This window comes from Eleginops maclovinus, chromosome 13 (assembly GCF_036324505.1).
Source record: "Eleginops maclovinus isolate JMC-PN-2008 ecotype Puerto Natales chromosome 13, JC_Emac_rtc_rv5, whole genome shotgun sequence".
In the NCBI taxonomy this organism is placed as follows: Eukaryota; Metazoa; Chordata; class Actinopteri; order Perciformes; family Eleginopidae; genus Eleginops; species Eleginops maclovinus.
Genome location: NC_086361.1, coordinates 21980035 through 21995388, shown reverse-complemented (window position 1 = coordinate 21995388; position 15354 = coordinate 21980035). Strand labels below are relative to the sequence as shown.

Sequence of the window (15354 nt, the reverse complement as noted above, 5' to 3'; positions counted from 1 at the left end):
AATCCCCCTGTGCTGCATGAAGCATCACATGGCACACAAGGTTTAAAACATTTTATTTCGCTTTATTAAAATAAGAATAAACAATCATTTTGATCGCACAGCAGATGTGATAAGCTTAAAACTTGTTTCCATTATGTTGGGAAGAATTCTAGATATATTTTAGGCATAACTTTCCATATTTTTGTAAATGGTGTTATCATTTTTTATAAGCATTTTCTTTAAAGTAGAGCAGTGACTTTCTGACATACCAGGTAATTACTTTATCCACATTTGTGCTTGAGCTTTTCTCTTGACAATCTTCTTATAATGACAAAAAAATATCTTCAGTGCACCTCAAACCACTGAGCCCAAAAAACTAAATGGAGACGGATCATCTTTAGGTCTTGTGACTTTTTTGGTAGTCACAACCCGATGACAGTTGTTGTTGCATTAAGTTCCTAACTGTAAGACAGTAGCGCATCCAGCACTATCACAAGGCCAAATAATTGCACATTAAAACTCTGTTATAGTCACATTATTACAAATATCTGTATCAAGGAAGCAGCATGTCTTGAATCATTTCAAAAAGCATTAACACAGCATATTTGGGATACGTTTTAGAGCGGCCCTTTTATTCTCACTTATATGTATATTAAGAGACATGTCTCCATGCTTTAATGTTCAGACAGCTCTTTATTTCTCTCATACTGCCTGTGCTGCAGCACCTCTTTTCACCCTCTGTCTGAAACCAGAGCCCAGTCCGCTCTGATTGGTTAGCTGGCTGGCTCTGTTAATTGCTTACAGATGTCTTGCCGCTTAGCCAATCGCACACAATGTCATGCAGAGTTAGCCAATAGAAGAACAAGTGTTGCATAATGATGTCACTATGTTCTGGAGGTAAACAAAGGAGTCTAACGGAGGCGTTTCAGGCAGGCGTGGGAGTGTGTGTGTGTGTGTGGAAGAGAAACACTAGGATTTTAGCCTTTGCAGACCATTTACATGCACAGAATCCTATACAACACACTACAGGAAAGGGAAAACCCTATAAAAGAATAGGGCTTCTTACAGCAAGAGCAATTTGTATTGGAGTGTGTAACTATTACATACAATAACTGCTAAAACACACAATGAGCCTTTTTGTGCACAGGATTGAAGTTATTTAATGGGCTTTCTGGGTTCAGGTGTTTGAGTTTCTCTTGATCAGGAAGAATTGGTGAAATAATAAAATAGAAGCAACTGACCAAACAGTAAAACTGAAAATTCTGATCATGAGAAAAAATATTGTACACTTAACTAAAATGAGCCCTTTGTAAATCAAATGCACTTTTTTCAATGAAGACAGAAAATGAAAGCAGTTCTTTTTTCTCCTCCTCGTTATTATCCCTCATCCTCGGGTGATTCTCTGGCAGGTGATGAGATATTCAGGGAACGCCTGCGTGTCGTTGAAGATGACAAACATCCCGGGCTTGGTGATGTCGTCGGTCACGCTGTCGTATCGGAGGGGGATATCGTCGGTCTCCTTCAGCGGGGCGGTCTTCATCGAATGGCAGCCTATGGTGTAGTCACCCGTCAGAACTTTGGACACGAAGATATACTTGTGTCCGTCTGCATTTGGGGGCGAATACGTCTCCTGGACGGACAGCGCGGAGTTGACGGCAAAGTAGACCCCCTGACCGTAGACGGTGGCTGCGTACAGAGAGCAAGAGGTCAGAATATCCCAACTAGAGTTATAAGTTAGCAAAATCAATCAAATGTAGGAAATTATTCCTGAAAAGCAGCCCTTTTTTTTCACAGCTTTTCATTTAAAGGGTTTGATTACTTTCATTCAGTCAAAATTAGGTTTGGCAGCTCATCCCTTAAAACAGTTTGCTTCTCATTCTCCCTTCACAGTCTGTATTAAAGGGGGACATAAGGGGAAATATGAAGCATCTATTTCAGGTTTGTTATGCAAATAAGTTATTAGGTTTATTTTTTTATCAACTAGGATTCGTTGGAAAAAGTTCTCAAATATAATTGACTGAATTTAAAGAAAATCGTGGCTTATTAACACATGAATGCTGTGTGATATGTGATTGTGTGGGCCATACTCCACTATACTGGAGACTAAGCTGAGGGCCAATAACAATGGACGCAGGACCTCGGTTGTTCTAAGTGATAAAAATGGCCTAAATCTGGTGAAGAATGGTGCAAACACGTACCGTTCTTCCCACAAAAGCTCCGGTTGAATCCGTGCACGCAGATCTCCTTCACGCTTTTCTCGCTCGTGCCGTGATAGAGCGTCTGTTCGATCACGGGATACGTGGCGTGCCTCAGTACGCTCGCCTTTTTCAACTTGTACTGGTTGTACAGAAGTCGATTCATGAGCTTCTCCACCTGGGGGGGGGGGGGGGGGGGCAAAACGTGTGCATTTTTAAAAGAAGATGATTAGGGCCACATGAAGAAGGAGTTAGAATAATGAGAAAATAGTGGGACTTTTTTAAAGTCGATTACAGAATCGCCAAATCGTTAGTTGATCGATAACCGGCAAATGTTTCACCTTGATGATTCGGATTTTGCTGTGATACTCCTTGATGGTCTCGTAGAAGTTCTTCACCACGTTCTGGAATTCGTCCGACTCCTCGTCGACTTTGGATACCTCGGGTAGGTTCGACAGCAGAGAGTATTCCTCTTCTGTTAAAAAACAGTGACGTTTCTCATCAATTAATGGAGATTATGGTTTTGAATTTGTCACTGTGGTATTGCACGGCATTAATCAATGTTGAGATGGAGCCCCACATGTGTCAGAAGTACACCGCCTGTCCCAAAAAGAAAGTTGCACTCTAATATTTTGTTGGCCTGCATTTAGCTTTGAGCTCAGCACCCGTTCGGTTTCGATAAGCTGCTGCAATGTCACAACATCTATCTCCGTGCAGAGCTGCATTCATTTTCCCGCCAAGCAAACATCATTGCTTGATGCAGGCAATAATTGGACCCTTCTGAAACTGATTAACAACCTTTCCAAGCAATTATCCAATGAAGGCTCTTACTGATTAGCTTGGTTAAATCCAGGTGAAGACTTCCAAATGGAATTCTAAATATTGTGTAAGATGATATTTGAGAGAAGAGCTTAAGTTTTGTTAAGATGAATTGTCCAGGTTGCTTTTTCATCAATGAAAACCGGTCGAAAAACAGGTTTGTGTTTGCTCCTTTTTTCAACATTTTTGGCCAAAATAAAGGAATACACCAACAAAAGCAAGGGGGAAATGATTCTACCTTCAAATAATAGAGTTAAAACGTTGTTTAGCCTGTTGACAGGGAGGGAAACAGAGTAAATACGGACTGGAGAACCAATACATCTCTATTGTGGTCTGATTTGGAGATCATTTTTATGTAATGTGATGAAGTTGGTGACTGTTAGCTAGCCAGCTCAAACTGTGCATTCACTTCTGTTTTACTTTGATATCTTTGACTAACTGTTGTTCTGAATACACAGAAGCAATATTCTGCAGCAAACTGTAAGCACTGTAACAATATATAGTTCCCTTTACCTGGTATATCCTCATCCAGAGCCCCTGAGGTGGGCGTCTTCCTGGAGATCTTCACAGATTTCCCCGTAGCTATGTTGTACTCTTGCATCTTCTCAAAGTTGATGGTGTGCGGCTGATTGTCCAGCAGGATGTCCACTTTCTGCAGCCTCATCTTCACGGCCGTCTCGATGAACACAGTGGCATCGGGGGAGTAAGGAGTCGTGTCTGAGGAGACCGGGTCGTGATACACCCACTGGACGCTCTTCAGGATCTCCCGCTCAGACACAGAACTGGAGATCTTATCCAGCAGCAGCTTCACGTCAAACACTCCTCCAGCCACGAAGTCCTTGAAGCCGGACACGGTGATGATGGTGCCCTGGATCTGAATGTCCACCGCGTGCTTCCTTTTGATCATGTCCAGACATATCCTGTGGTAGTCGGACAAGTTCCTCACACACCTGTTCTCCAGTTTCTCCTCCACTTGTCTCCCGGTGACCCTCTTCCCAAAAGCTATGTCCACCCGGATCAGGTCGGCGGGATACCCTGCAAACACAAACAGCTGTAGGGTGTTGGCTGCCTTGATGGTGTCCTGCAGGGAAGTATCGAAGCTCTTCTTCCCCGCCGGGCTCTTGTCAGGACTACTTGAAGACGATTCATGCTGGGTCATTTTCTTTGACAGCTCCAAAGCTTTTTGCAGCTGTTCTTCCTCATCCTCCAGGGAATACTGGCTCGTCTCCATGGAGTATTGGATGGCTAGAGACAGTTGGGCTTCTTCTTCAAGTTCGCTAGAAAGGCCCATAGCTATATCAGTCTGCAGGAGTTGGGAAGCTGAGGGCTGGGAAGCATCAGAAGCTGTCGCAGAAAAGTCCTGGTCCATCAGAGCGGTGGGTTCCTCTGCTGAGTACAAGTCCACGTCATCCATGTCATCAAGATTGTTTGCCCCAAGATCTTCATCGACGGCCGAGGCGTTTTTCTTTGCAGACTCTAAAAGACCTGCAGGGAGACAAAGGAAAATGCTTAAAACTGAGCAGAAATATGGAGATATTATTACACAGATGGATTTTACCGTTACCTGGAGCTCCATTTTGATTAGTATGCGTTGAATCAGCTTTTAATTCTTGTGGAACACCATCTGGAGACACTTTGGGGAAGTTTCTGCAGGACATCATGTTCCATGCCGTGTCAAAGACGTCCTGGAATAGAAAAAAACTATCAATCTATGACGGACGGGAGAGGGAGCAGCTGAGGCATCACCTTTATGTTGCCAAAGGAAACCCTTCGCTGTGTCCCGTCGTTACCTGGTGCGGCAGGTGTTGCCAGGGCACGTACTTCAGACTGATGTAGACCTGAAACTTCTTCTCCATCTCCTTCAGGATTCTCTGGCACTCCGCATCCTCTAAGAACCGGGTCACTCCCGGAGCGTTTACTGTGATGGTTCTGGTGCAGATAGAGGACACCACGCTTTGCAGCACCTCCTCGGCCATTTCACAAGCGGTGGCATGGCCGTGGATCTATCAGGAACATCAAGAATTGTAAAATCAAACAATGTTTTTGGGATGGTTCAAGATGGTTTGAAGCGGGGTTGTATGAGGAAGCAGCAACATGTATATTAAACAAGGCCAACATAAAGAAGTGAATCAATATCAGTTTGGTTCAGGCTATATTTGACCGTGGGAACTGAAGCAGTTATCAATGCGTCCCTCAAAAGCCACCAGACTCCATTAACAAAACAGTGGTTTGATTTTGCAGAACACAGAGGTTTCTGACCCTCCGCCGCCTTGTGTTAGTATGCAAGTAATCAGACGATACCAAGAAGACTTTTGATTGTGTTCTGGCTTCGTGTTTCTGTAGGTATTTGTACGCAACTCTGGCGACAGAATATAGCTTTTTTTTTAATGGTCATTTCATCTTTTTGTTGTTCTTTTAAGAAGGGGAAAGTCAAATAAGATCTCCTTCTCCCTGCTCCTTTCCACCATGTGGGATAAAATGTGTGTTAAGTGTACATGCTTTGTTTTAAAATAACTGCCATGAGTGGAATAAACAAATACATACAAATAAAAAATAAAAAAGTTCTAACACATAATAATAATAATAATAATAATAATTAAAAATAATAATAATAATAATTAACATTATTATTCATAATAATAATTATTATAATAATAATAATAATAATAATAATAATAATAATAATAACAATAATGATAATAATAATAACAATAATATAATAATAATAATAACAATAATAATAATAATAATAAAATAATAATAATAATAATAATAATAATAATAAGTATAATAATTATTATAATCATAATAATAATAACAATAACAATAATAATAATAAAATAATAATAATAATAATAATAATAATTATTATTATACTTATTATTATTATTATTATTATTATTATTATGAATAATAATAATTATTATTATTATTATTATTCATAATAATAATAATAATAATTATTATTATTATGAATAATAATAATAATAATTATTATTATTATTATGAATAATAATAATAATTATTATTATAATTATTATTATAATTATTATTATAATTTTATTATTATTATTATTATTATTGTTATTATTATTATAATAATTATTATTATGAATAATAATAATAATAATAATAATAATAATAAGTATAATAATAATTATTATTATTATTATTATTATTATTATGATTATAATAATTATTATTATGAATAATAATAATAATAAAATAATAATAATAATAATAATAATAATAATAATAATAATAATAATAATAATAATAATATAATAATAATAATAATGTTTAATTAGTAACGGACCTTTCACAGAAATAATACTCAGAAAGTGCTTCAAAAGAAAAAAGATAAGTTAAAAATAAAAACACAGAAACATGAACACAATAAAAGAAAATGTGCAAGAATTGAAGGTTAACATAAAAACAAAACACAGACAACGGAGAGTCCCAAAAGGAACGAACAAAAGAACACAACATCTCCCAGAGACTACATATGCTTTACAAACACCAAAGTGTTCAGCTGTCTGTCGGAAAACGGCCGTCTGATGGCAAGGTCATATTTTAAATCTAGCGTACGATTCTTTTAGGTAGCTGAGTGACTTTTTGTTGCTAGTCCCCTCCCAAAGCAGTACATTGATTTGCTTCTCATGTCTGTTCCACCTAACTTGAGACCACTATCTGCTGTTGGACGTTGACTATGGATCAGACAAGTAAGTGTGTAAAAGCAGCCAACAACGGCAAACAACCCCCTACTGCCTAACAACACAACTCACAAACACCCTTTGGATTTATTACACCTTTCAATGTCTTTGAGTTCATCTGGACTCCTATAACCCACCCGCAGAAAAACACACGTGGTCCTTTAGTAGACGGCACCCGTCCCATGAGGATCCCTCAGCACTTTCCGACCTGGATGTTATTGGTTTTTTATTTACCGTGTCGATTTAGTTTTTTAGTGTGGTGCTCCATAGCTTCACTGGATTTATACCATACTGTAGATTCTACATTTAATATTCCACAGCTTCACACTTACTGTACATCATATTATTTCTGTACATTTTTTTGTCCCAAATGTATATTTTTGACTTTCTTTTCGAATGCTATTTTATTTTAGTGTAATTACAAATCTTTTCCTTCATGCTGCTGCATCGGAAAAAATGCCCCAAATTGGGATCAATGAAGTACTTCTATCTATCCGTCTTATTTATTATTCATTTGTGATGTGGATTCTTTTAATTAAGGTCTTATCTCTTACAGTGTTGCCTTTTTAAAAGCTCTTTATTTTCATTTTGCATGTTTTCATTATTCTGCAGGATTGTTTTTATACTTTTATAACTTTTGTCAGTTATCAAATATAATATCCACCAATCCCAGGTCTTTTAACTGGTTCCCATAGGACGGTTCCCTGGTACATAGCTGCCTGCAGAGCCCACCGGGAGAGGAGGAGGTCCCGCTCTTCCGCCTCCTCTGCTGTTCTTCTCTGCTACACTTCGTAGCGCTACACTTTTCCCTAACCTAAACCCATCCGAACTGTCCCCTAACCTTCCTGTTGTCCTTGGGTTAAATTTGACCCGTTCCCAAATGTTTTTTTGTCTGTATAAAAGGTTTATTGTATGTTAGTGTCAGAAAAACAACATGTTTGCTTGTATAATAAGTTTCTCCTGGAGTTTTATTCAAATGTATAGCATCTGTGGTCTTCAGGGGTCAATTTTGTAAAAGATATTCAACATTCTTTCCTTTTTCAACTCAGAAATGAGCTTGGATTTTGTGTAAATTAGATCTATTAACCACACATTTCCCCCAAAATAATAACACTTGTGGTGATAAGCAGGAATAAAGTTGCCTTGGGGGATTTTTTTTATACTATACCACTGCAATGATACTGATGCAACACCCACCTTTAACCCACAAGCGTCCTCTGCCTCCAGGGGAAAGATGGACACCTGGTTCATGTCGGCCATCAGCTGGTGTCGATGGATCTGGATGTATTTCAGCCTGCCTGGCTCCATGGAGATAACGGTCTCCCTTTCAATGGGTGTCGTTAGAAATCCCATAATTTCCGTCTGCTTCTCACTCTCCATCCCTTTCAGAGTGAACCCATCGATGATCCCCCCCTGTTCGGACACTTTCACCAAGCAGAAGCTCAGAGCCTGCATGAACTCTGACCACTCTCTGCAGTACAGCATGGTCTCCAGCTCCGCATCCACCGGGACTGTGAAGTGACACAGCTGGGATTGTATAAGGCTAGATAACTGGTTAGCAGAGTTCAGGGACAGGGAGGTGACCGAGACCGTACAGTCTGACACAGAGTACAGAGTAGGTGACGCGGGTTGATTTACGGTTTCAAGTAGTCGCTGTTTCACATCTTCTCTTGCCAGGAACTGAGCCTCTTCTGGCTCAAAAGTCAAATTAATCTCCGCCATTTTGCCGAAACAGTCCAATATTTTGTGTTTAATCTGCTCAACCCTTTGTCTGTCAGTTCCTTCAATGTGCACGCCATTGTCTTTGATGTGGATGGTGAAATTTGGGTGAGCCTTTTTAGTGTCTTTTAGAAAGGTGCTGTGTTGAAGCACTGAGAGTTTTAGAGGGTCAGCAATAGCAACATGGCTCGAGAGTACTAATTCAACGTCCTCCGTTTGATCCATGACTTCCTCCGCTGCCACTTCTACCGCTTCATGGGCAACGCGAGGCTTCATCTGAGGGGGAGTCTGTTTGTTTGCCGGGGGACTGGTCTGCATCGGGATATCCTTTAAGCTCCTCTGAGGCACATTTTGTCCTCCAGTCGCAGAGTCTTGTGAAGGTAATCCTTCTGCGGGTTGAAGAAAGTCAAAGTAGGCCTTCATGACAAGGTCATGACTGTCCAGTTTGTGCGTGAGAGCCAGGACATGGCCTACAGCTGTGGGAAGAAATACAAACATTACTGAAGGATATTGAAGCTTAATCTAAAGAACACATGAACGTACAAGTTGGGTTAGCAGTTTTACTTTGTCAACGTTTCAGTAGGTCGGTTGGTTTTCGGTATGATAGATAGGACATCAGCATCTCAAAGAGTTCCTAATAATGCAATTTTCTGGTTTTTTTCCATTTCCTTCAGTGTGTTATAGGTTTGAGTGCATGTAAATGGTCTGCAGAGGCTCAAATCCCTCCAGAGGAAGTTTCTCTCACAGTTTTTTGAACATTAAAGCAAGCAGACATGTCACAGTAGAGGCACTAAACACGATCACGAGCAGAACATGTCCTCTTTAACCCTTAAGAGTCGACCGTCACGCCGGCGAGATCACATCACGTGAAATGTTCATGCCGGCCGGCGCTGCATAAAAACCACTGTTCGGACATAATTGCCGGCTGCTTCTGTCGAAAGTACTGGCTTTAAACTCTATTTCTCATCCAAATTGACCCAGTACAAACGGAGATACGATGGTTTAAAGTTTATACAATCATATTTTTTTTAAAGTGCTCAAAAGTTAGAAAAATGGAAGCGCATATTTTAAAATCTTCGCCGTATTTGATCATTTTACGGAGCGGAAAAAGACGCTGGAAACTTGCATTTAACAAGGAAGGGGAGGGGCATTTAGGTAAACAGATCTATACGAAGTGAGACGAAGCAAGATGAAGCAAGATGAAGACAGATGAAGAGAGATGAAGAGAGACGGCCAGAGACCGAGAGGAAGATAGACGAAGAGAGACGGCGGGAGACGAAGAGAAACTGCGATTAAAGAAAAGTGGCAGACAAACATTGAGAGTTATCGATATAATTAGATAGATTTACAGATTTGAAGATACGATACTCTACAATACTCTGTTTCATGGTGGACAGAACTTTGAGTATTAATTAAAAAATGCCTATAGAAACATCTGGTATTTGTTCATAAAATGTCTGTATAGGTTCATGATACCTCAATCAGACTTTTACATTATCACTGACATCCCCTGTATACAATTCCAGCTTTCAAAATGTTTGCGTGTCTGTGTTACCCATATCAAAAATACTTTCATTTTCAAAATCCGTTTTTACGTTTTTTGAGTGATTGAGGGTCCAACATGTTCATATAGTATCTCAAAATGAAAAACAACTATCAGGTTATATAGCCAAATTAGCCCCCGAGACTCCAAAGGGTTAAAAGGTTGGAAACTCCAAAACTTACACTCATAATTGACAAACGACACCTTGGCTGTTCCCTCTGCAAGCATCGTCACCTCCTTCACATCCTGATCCCCACCTCGCGTGCTCTCAAAGTACAAAGTCAGCAGGTCAGCAGTGGTGCCAGGGTGCAGGTTCTCCACCAGGACCGAGTCAGTTTGATCAACCTGTTCAATCGTTACGACCGCCCCAGTCGAGTTTCTTCTTAGAGATGTGAGCACTTAGGTTTTGGAAATCTACAGGAATACAAATATGTTAAACAACCGCATGTCATTTCACAATCATCAGAATGTTTTTAAAGGCTGAAACTCACCTTTTGATAAGGGTTGCTTGAGGTGAAGGAGGAAGAATTCTCTCCCCGGTGAGGGATACAGGGTGTAGTCAGGCAGGTCCAAGCCCGTCATGTTCTCCACGTAGAGCTCGACCATCTCGGTGCTGGTGCTGGTTTCATCCCCCGCAGCAGGAGTCTACATCGGTCCTTCGAGGCCGGCTTCCTCACACTCAGCTCGACATTATGCAGGACGTGGTGCTCTTGGGACAGGACTTGGGTTGCAGCTGTCAAAATGATGAGGAACAAAGGATAAATGAGCAATCAGAACTTTAATAAAAGCCACTGTTTCCATTTGTTTCTTAAATTAGAATATTCATTTTGATGTTGGGTTTGAACGCCTGGATGAAGTTTGATCTGATTAAAGCCCCTTTTTCACAAGCACTGCATCTCTGAAGTTATCTCCGGCCATCAAACAGCTCTCTTGTACAAAGCCTGGGCAGTGTCCGGTTGGTCCCTTTTCAAATATAGTTGCTAATTATCCCGAGCATTTAACCGCAAGTGAGTGGGCTCGTTTGATTGTGTCTTCATGAAGTTGGTGCATAAATGTCAAACAAATTCAAAGAGAGCAAAGAACCAGATAGCTGCCTCATATAGTGCCTCTTGTATGCTCTACCCCAGGGGTGTCCAAACTGTTTTCACTGAGAGTCACATACAGAAAACATACGAAGGGCTGGGCCCCTCACTAGAGGTCAGGTATATTGCCTCATTAGTTACGCTTAGAAAAGTCAATCAAATGTAGGTAAATGATGCTTGATACTTCAACATGCTTTAAGAAAGAAACAGCCTACATCACAGCTCTCCATAAAGTTTCATTTATTTAGTTTTGCAGCTCATTCCTTTAAACAGGAGCCTCAGATTGCTTATCATAAGAGGAAATATGAAAGGTTTATTTCAGGCTTTTTTCTTATCAACTTCGATTTGTTAGCAGCATTTGGCCCCCAGGCCGTAGTCTTGACACCCCTGCTGTACCCCCTCCGAAACAAAAAGGGGTCTTTCAGGTAAATCAGAGCAGGACAAAATCATGTATGTGGATTTCGACCAGAGGTTAAATGAGAAAAAGGCTCATAATCCTGTAAATGTCCGACATATATAAGTGCAAATTAGCCAAAGGTTACCAGTAACACTGCTGCCATTTCCTGTCTGCAATATTAGTTTATTTTAAAAACATTTAGTACATTCAGTTTCACAACAAGAGCAGCTACAACAGATATACTTTCAAAAGGTCCTGCAGAAATTCTACCTGCTGCTTCTTCAAACACCAGCACGGCATGGTCCCCCTTCTTCTCCACGGAGACGAGCGTTCCTCCACCGGAGCGCCGCTTATTCTCAAAGTAGAGAAAGAGCAGCTCCTCATCCACGGCGGCAGGCAACCCAAGCACCTCCACCGTCCTCTGCTCCAGGCTTTCAACCGGCATCCTAAAAATAAATACAATCGGTGGTTTGAAGCTTACTTTATGTTATACCTGTAAACCTGAGTTTCTTACCTTTCTAAAGTCCTTATCCAAGCCTGATTGGTTCATTAATACATACCTTTAATGGCTCTGCTTGCAGACATTTGCCTATTTTATCAGATTTACAATTTCCTTTTTTATTAAATATTGGTCACACTACAAAACTAAAGGAGCATTGGAAATAATTGAGGAGTATTAATCCCTTTTCTTTGTATTTTTGTATTTTTATTTAAGCGACAAGGTGACATTTCTCCGCTCCGATAAACCATTTTTATAAACGTGTAAATATCGCAGCCCGTCTTCTGTATAACAATGTCCTATAATTCTCAAGCTGTCATACATAAGACAATAAATAGTTAATAATAATAATAATTAATTTTAGTCTGTAGTAACACGTGACACTTTACGTTTGATTAAATGTATTATTGATGAGCATGGGATTTTAAAAATATGTTGATAAAAATCGGACTGCAATGTTACCAATAAATATTGGTTAGTATATAAGGTTTAACCGTACCATACATCCACACACCAGTATGAGGGGCTATTCATGATTACATGACTGTGTGTTGATTAAATTCCATGCAATGATGCTTTAAATTCAACACGTCTTTAAAGTAAAATTATAGTGGATCAATAAAAATATTGGTAAAATCACACGTTTTGTTGTTTACTGATAACTTTCACAACAGAGGTGTAAAGTAACTAAGTATATTTACTCTAGTATTGTATTCAAGAACATTTTTGAGGGACTTTTGTTGTTTAGTTGTGATGTTTGGCTACTCTGTACTTTTACTCCACTACATGTATTTAACACCTTCAGTTGCTAGGCAGATTAGGATTAATGATGGTAAATATAATCGCCCTTAAATCAGACTGTAGTTCACCTGCAGTAAATCCAGCAGCTACCCTGCAGTATACACAGCCATTCAAACTAGCTGCACCTTTACCAGCTCTGAGAACACTTTAATGATCAGTCATTATAAAACATATCAGAGATATTATTCTGAAATGGACCAATCAGACAATGACTACTTTTACTGTCGCTACTTTAAGTACATTTAGAGGAGAGTACTTTCTACTTTCACTGGAGGAACATTTAGAATACTTTAACTGTGACAGAGTATTCCTACACTCTGGTACTTCTACTTTACTCAAGTACAAGACCTGAGTTCTTCTACTTTACTCAAGTACAAGACCTGAGTACTTCTACTTTACTCAAGAAAAAGACCTGAGTACTTCTACTTCTACTTTTCCGCTGATAAAACAACACTACCTTTATCTTATGTGCAGTTTTACAGTACAATGTGAGCCTAACACCAGCTTTTCCACAGTATTTCCAGCTATTTCCAGGATTTCTTCGCATGTGAGAGGACTCTTTCGGTGGTGGTGATTATGGCCTACACACACACTGAGACTTGCCATGCTACCTGACAGGAAGCTCGGCCTGTTTAACAGCAAATGTTACAGTAATTAAAAAGCAACATGTATACAAGAGTATTATACATATATACACAAGCTACACAAGCATTACATTAAACAGGGTTTGGTTTTCTGCTGCGTAGTTTACCATGTATTTCTGAGAAAGTGAAACTATGCAGCCACAGTTTTTTAGAAACGGTATGAACCTGTTGTTTATTGCAAACGCTTTTTAGTCGACGGAATAATAAAATACATGTCCACGAAGGACTACCAGGTGTTTTTAAGCTTTACTTACCTGTGCTACAAGGAAAACATATGCTACAGACGTTCCGTCCAAACGGGTTAGACAGGAGGGTAAACACTTCCGTGTTGTGCTGCGTGCTGACCAGCAGGGGGCGTCCTTAGTTAAAGGGAAACACACTGGTTTCCAAAACTTGGTTTTTATCCAAATGTATTTTTGGTGTTATTGAACCAGAGGTTGTAGAAGTACTCAGATCTTGTATTTGAGTAAAAGTAGAAGTACTCAGGTCTTGTACTTGAGTAAAGTAGAAGTACTCAGGTCTTGTTCTTGAGTAAAGTAGAAGTACTCAGATCTTGTACTTGAGTAAAGTAAAACTACTCAGATCTTGTACTTGAGTAAAAGTAGAAGTACTCAGGTCTTGTACTGAGTAAAGTAGAAGTACTCTGATCTTGTTCTTGAGTAAAAGTAGAAGTACTCTGATCTTGTTCTTGAGTAAAAGTAGAAGTACTCAGGTCTTGTACTGAGTAAAGTAGAAGTACTCAGATCTTGTACTTGAGTAAAGTAGAAGTACTCAGATCTTGTTCTTGAGTAAAAGTAGAAGTACTCAGGTCTTGTTCTTGAGTAAAGTAGAAGTACTCAGATCTTGTACTTGAGTAAAGTAGAAGTACTCAGGTCTTGTACTTGAGTAAAAGTAGAAGTACTCAGGTCTTGTACTTGAGTAAAGTAGAAGTACTCTGATCTTGTTCTTGAGTAAAAGTAGAAGTACTCAGGTCTTGTTCTTGAGTAAAAGTAGAAGTACTCAGATCTTGTACTTGAGTAAAGTAGAAGTACTCAGGTCTTGTACTTGAGTAAAGTAGAAGTACCAGAGTGTAGGAATACTCTGTCACAGTAAAAGTATTCTAAATGTTCCTCCAGTGAAAGTAGAAAGTACTCTCCTCTAAATGTACTTAAAGTAGCGACAGTAAAAGTAGTCATTGTCTGATTGGTCCATTTCAGAATAATATCTCTGATATGTTTTATAATGATTGATCATTAAAGTGTTCTCAGAGCTGGTGGTCATATTGATATATAAAGCAGAAATGACAAATACAATCTATATGTTTAATTGCCTGGTTATTTCTTTCGCTGGTGCTATAATGCTGCACTTCTTGGTGAAAGTGTCCAAAACTTGTTTTAAATTCAGTCCAACTGAATTGTCCTATAAATAAACAGCAGCAGTAAAAATTGAAGATTATATTTTATTAATTTATATTGTATTTTATTGTATAATATTCAGTAATGTTTTAGCACCAGAAATAAACAAATATTTTACACATTTGAATTATTATACATTTATTTTAAGTTATATTATGTTGTGTTGTATCATATTTTCTTACTTTAAAATAATACAATATATTATATTTCTAAACATTTTTGATTGATTTCAAATTTTATGAAATGATATATCATATTGTATAATATTATTAATCCCCTTTATTTTATTCTTATGACCCCTGTGTGTACTTTTACCTGCCTTATCCCCTTTTACCTTTATTTAAAAATAATTATTTCTGTACTTTTCCTTTAATACAATCACTGTATTGCAGGAGTGTACTTTTAATGCATTATGTAACAGGCTCATAGAGCCATATAACAGTCCAGTACGTTATTATTTATTAAGTAATAGACAGGAGATAATTAAACTCTTTGGTATTTCAAGTCTCACGTTAAAGCCAACATTGGATCAAAAGGCCACGCTGAGTATTTCAAACTGCATACATTTC

General features: G+C 38.8%; 1 protein-coding gene across 1 annotated transcript; it reads right to left on the bottom strand.

The window, feature by feature from the left end:
• Window positions 1–36: 36 nt before the first annotated feature.
• parp10 (poly(ADP-ribose) polymerase family member 10) lies at window positions 37–13743 on the bottom strand. Its single transcript, XM_063898991.1, is given in 13 exon segments — window positions 37–1665; window positions 2178–2352; window positions 2516–2649; window positions 3507–4478; window positions 4558–4678; window positions 4784–4996; window positions 7904–8901; window positions 10151–10337; window positions 10339–10382; window positions 10460–10588; window positions 10591–10701; window positions 11718–11893; window positions 13646–13743. Coding segments are annotated over 12 exon segments (3561 nt in total). The 5' UTR covers window position 11893; window positions 13646–13743; the 3' UTR covers window positions 37–1363.
• Window positions 13744–15354: the final 1611 nt, after the last annotated feature.